Source organism: Xenopus laevis, chromosome 1L (assembly GCF_017654675.1).
Source record: "Xenopus laevis strain J_2021 chromosome 1L, Xenopus_laevis_v10.1, whole genome shotgun sequence".
NCBI classification, from domain to species: domain Eukaryota; kingdom Metazoa; phylum Chordata; class Amphibia; order Anura; family Pipidae; genus Xenopus; species Xenopus laevis.
The window spans coordinates 108098482-108103496 of record NC_054371.1 but is presented as its reverse complement, the minus strand read 5'-3'; the positions used below and the strand labels follow the sequence as shown (position 1 = coordinate 108103496).

Below are 5015 nucleotides of genomic sequence, written 5' to 3'. Positions count from 1 at the left end.
ATTTTGCCTCAAACCTGAAAAACTGCACGGCTGACAAAATCCCTGCTGTTAACTTGCCCTACAGTATCACTTTTTTGGTGTTTTTTTTCTCTGCCCTAGAATATGTGCAATGTGGTTCTTTTATTGCACTTTAATATAAAGGTATATTCTGCTTAGTCTAGAATCTATGACAACCTGAAGTTGCAAAGGACATAAATATAGTCCCTTGGTACAAAAAATGTTCTTATCCACAAGTATAAAAATGGCAGTAACATTTTCCCAAAGCATCCTACAACCACAAACTATCACAAGGTTTGTTTGGCCTAATGGTTTTGGAATACTATCACTACTTGGCAAGCCTATCATCAAATGGATCATTCAGTTTCTGGATTTCTAAGATGTGCAGGCTCATGTCCTTCCAATGGACCAAAGAAGATGAGTAAGACCAAATACTTCAGGACAATGGGGATCTGATTTATATTCTATTATGTGACCACTAGTGCTCTAGAAACAATAAGATATGTATGAATCACAATATAGCCAATCTCTATTTATTTAAAAATGATTTTTTAAATAATGGAACATGCTTCTATAAGTGGCCATGAAAGAAATAGCAACAGTACAAAAAAACATCCACAGTTGCAAAGTCAGTGATGGTTTCTCAGTTTCATGCTATTCAGAAGTTTCTTTTGAAAGTACTTGCAATCAAAGTTAAGACTAGTCAGAAAACGTAGTATTAGGGGTCTCTGTGATTCATCTATTCCCACATAAATTGGCACAACTTTAACAGCCTCTTGGTCTACAAAGTTCACTAGATTCCATTCAGAGACACGCTCGAACCAAGGGTCATGTAGGGAGGTAGCTGACACAATAAGGAATGATATTCGGCTGGACTGGATGACACGAGTTGTCCCAGTAATTGCCTGTGTCCCAGCAATTTTGTCACGGTGCTCATCATAGCCATTGTAGTTATTCTGCTCTAACGTGCTGATTATGTTAGTGGCCACATGTGCATCATTTAAGCAATACCACAAGGAGAAGTCATATAAGTATCGAGTGGCACACATGTCTGAGACCTAAATATAAATTATTGTGTATTCCACAGCATTGTCTTTTTAGTATAGGCAATGTTCCTATTCCTTTGCTTTGCATGTTTCAGAGCAATGGCCAATGAAGTATCAAAATTGAGTATAAAGTATATGGGTCCGAACAAATGTCCAATGTCAAGCAAAACTTTACTTAAAACTTGAAGAGAACATGAAGAATGCTAATACCACCTACTGATAAGTCTTTCCAAAAATCACTTTTTTTCAGTCAAAAGCAGAGATCCAGCAATTTAATTATGGTACTCATTGTGGTCAATGTAGTGAATCTGCACTCATATGTTGCTATCCGAGGTGACCAAATGTGCATTACCTAAAGATTAGTAAAGAAAATAGTCATATAAGCAAACAGAGGCACATATCTGAAACTAAAATGTAACATGCATCACACAGCAGTTTGTTAGCATGACCAATGACCCAGTCCCCTCAGTCTGCAAGTTTCAAATTATTGGCAATCATCAAAGGTATATTTGCAATGCAAGGCCAAACCAAATGCCAAGCAAAAATGAAAAAAATAACCAACATCCACCTATATATATTTTCCCAAAAACTTTGTGGAACTTTCCCTGGAGATATTTCACATGGTTGCTTCTCTCAAATTCTCAATGTCTTCTTCCAGTTTTTCCCCTGCACACTTCAACGCAACAGATTTTGTCTTCAATTGGATTAGAATTTCCTTTAGTTTGTTGTTCATATCCACATAATTACAGCTCTGACCATATTGCTTCTCCCTCTCACATACGGTAGCATTATTAGAAAGCAAGGAATCTGTAAGACAAATATGTTTTTAAGAAAAAAAAAAGGGGGGGGGGGCTGACTGAATCATCACCACAGATACTTTGGAAATAAACCAGCACTATTTACCATCACTGAAGTCGCAGATAAACACTGGGTCAGAAGCTAGAGCCCCATGGACATCTTGTAGAATTTGCTCAATGCTGGGTGGCTCGGGTCGGGTGGGTAGGACAATTCGCTTCTTGGTTCTGGAGGTCATAACCAAAAATGCTCACAGATGAAAGAAAGTTTATTACCTACATGAAAATGAAATAGCAATTTATATATGAAAACAAATATTGGCTCTCTTTTTGTTTGTATTTCATGATAATTATTCATAAAATATGCTTGCTTTTGAGAGGGACCGAGGAATAAATCATTTTTCGGGAGGGAGACCTGCAGCTGCCCCTATGAATATAGCACTGCCTACATCTGTAAGTGCTGTAATGAGGGGTTACTATTAAAGGCTGAGGTAGGCACCCACTCTTTCAATATTCCGACTCCTGCTAGGTGTATACAGATAGAGACAACAACACAACTGACTGCTCTTAATGGTTCACCAAATATTCAAACCTCAGCCTAGATCACTGCTAAGAAAAACCTGGAGGCAATTCATAAATGTATGAAGGTAATAGCAGCTGTTAGTTGATCAAAACTTGCAATAATAATAGCAATTGATGTAATAGTCTAGCTGTTTCAGGTTAAAAATGACTGTTCATCCAAAACAGCAGGTTAATCTACAACAGGGGTCAGCAACCTTTACTATCAAAAGAGCCATTTTGCCCCTCTCCCACTAAAGAAAAATAGTCTGGAGCCGCAAAACATAACACAGCTTATAAACTTTTTTTTTTAATTTTAACTGTTACAACAACAGAATACAACAAACAGAAGTGCATTGTGTATATGCAGGGCTACTTTGAAATAAATTAAACACTGAATAGCCCTATTAAATGCTGGTGTTCTCATCTGTTTAATGTGACTTCTGTTTCTGAAGCTCCATGCTGATCGTCTCTCTTTTGTCTTGAGTGTGTGACCGCGGTAAGGACCATGATGAATCATCTTGCTGTGGCTCAGTCTTGCCACTCCTGGGACTTCTATACAGCCCTTGCACCTGCTGGCGGCTTCTTGAGTGTGCTTACTGCAAGGGCTGTAAATACGACCTGACAGGCAAAGCCGCATGACTGAGCCGCAGCAAGCAGGATGAAGAGCCGCATGAGGCTCTGGAGCCGCAGGTTACCTACCCCTGATCTACAATATCAGTAGTAACCCCCTTCTTAGCTTTAGTGTAACCGCTATTGCATAGAAGAACTGCTGTTAAGAGCCAAACACTGCCACCAGAATAAATCTAGATCCTGTTTGTCCCTCACTTAAAACCTCCAGGACCTGACAGTCAAATGACACCATGTGAACAGACAGGAGCAGGCCAATGTCAAAACAGTGTGTGAGACACATGGTGAGTGGTTAGCGTACACCTAGATCGAGACAAGGAGAGTTTCTAATGGCTTATTTCCAATGCTGATATGGTGGTGCTTGCAGAAAGCAATGTGAGAAAAGTGAGAGTTGCTGAAATAGGCTGGCTAACACACTCCCTACAAACGGTTCCACGTAATATTTCAATATTCATATATGAATAAGTCATTGCCTTGACTTGGTATGGTACAACCCAAGAGTGGTGGGGGGTTGTGGTGTGGTCCACCCTACCCACGTAAAGTGGTAAAGACCGGCAAACTGCTTGATACCAAGGGGGGAAAATCTACTGTTACCACTTAACACCGAGGGGGGATAGACTTGATTCTGGAGGTATGCAATGTTCTATTTCAAAATGAAAAATGTAGCAATCGGCACAAGTGACGATTCAGTCTCCCCAGTGCAGGGCTCCCATCTCTTAAAGGAAAACTATAACCCTCAAACAATGTAGGTCTCTATAAAAACATATTGCATAAAACTTATCTAAACTGTGTTTTTGTGTCTCAAAATTGTTAAAAAATATCTTATTTGCACCTGTTAGCTGTTCTGGGCTCTCTGCTAAAAGCCAATTAAGTGAGAAACTTTGTTTCTTTTTCTGGCTGTTCAATGCAGAGAAAAGAGGGACTTTCCAGTACAAATGAGCAACTGCGGGTTGAACAGTCAAAAGAGGGACTGTCCCTCCGAAAAAGGGACAGTTGGGAGGAATGGTAAAAGGACAATATATACTTAAATATATATACCAGTCTGGGAAGATTCATTAATATGCCACTCAATTTGATATAATCTGTTGCTCAAATATTTATTTTGGAGATATAGTTTTCCTTTAATAAGCAATTAACCAAAAATGAAAGAGAAAAATGCTGTACTACCTAAGAGGGTGACAGATTGTGCCACTTGATGCATGGAGGGGGGGGGGGTTAGGTGATAGAATATACCAATATACAAAAAAAAGCACACACCAAAAAAAAAAACTCCACAAACAATAAAAATAATCAAAACGTCTCGTATCAACACCAAGGCAAAAGAACACCCCTACCTACAGGAGATATTGCATATCCATTACTATGTCGACCATTACTATGTCGAGACAGCACCTAGGCAGTCGGCACGAATAACTTAAATGCAACATTACATTAACATTTCCCTGAAGAAATAGAAAAGTCACATACAAAGTATTAGAGACATTAGTAAGTCATAACATACTTATCAATCACAAATGATGTACCGGCAGAGCAGGAGACACATTAACTGGATGTCACCACTTTACAGTATCCCCCACAACTAGAGCTTCGTCAGGAGTGACATCATCAGCAAGTGACCTGCATAACGAGGCACACTGAGTAGTAAGGCCAAATCCCATTGGTTATAACATACGTCAATCATTAGTTGGTTACGTCTTAAATCCTTGAAGCACAAACGTAATGTAAATGCGACCTCTAGTGGCCAAAATATGTAATTTGTAATATGTAAATAATACGTCTTTTCAACAGTCATGTGTGAAATAATAGTTCTGTATTTACGTTAGTTTATTTTACAATGTGCATACATAGGTTTTTCATCCCACCATGCAAGTTTGGACTTTTTGGGCCAGAATTACTTGTAGTAGCTAGCTGTGACAGGAAGTTAGCATTAAACAAAATGTCACTCTTATCACTGGTGTATTTCTGTTTAGGTCTGAGGTTAGTATAAGAC

The 5015-nt window shown here is 38.9% G+C and overlaps 1 protein-coding gene across 2 annotated transcripts; it reads right to left on the bottom strand.

Moving 5' to 3' along the window:
* Positions 1-516: 516 nt before the first annotated feature.
* On the bottom strand, positions 517-4679 carry c19orf25.L (chromosome 19 open reading frame 25 L homeolog). Of its 2 annotated transcripts, none has more exons than XM_041581379.1 (3): positions 4549-4679; positions 1947-2113; positions 517-1850 (listed from the first exon to the last, which is right to left on the bottom strand). In XM_041581379.1, exons 2-3 carry the CDS (start codon positions 2074-2076, stop codon positions 1660-1662), a joined length of 321 nt encoding a protein of 106 aa, XP_041437313.1. In that variant the 5' UTR covers positions 2077-2113; positions 4549-4679; the 3' UTR covers positions 517-1659.
* Between the last annotated feature and the right edge of the window lie 336 nt (positions 4680-5015).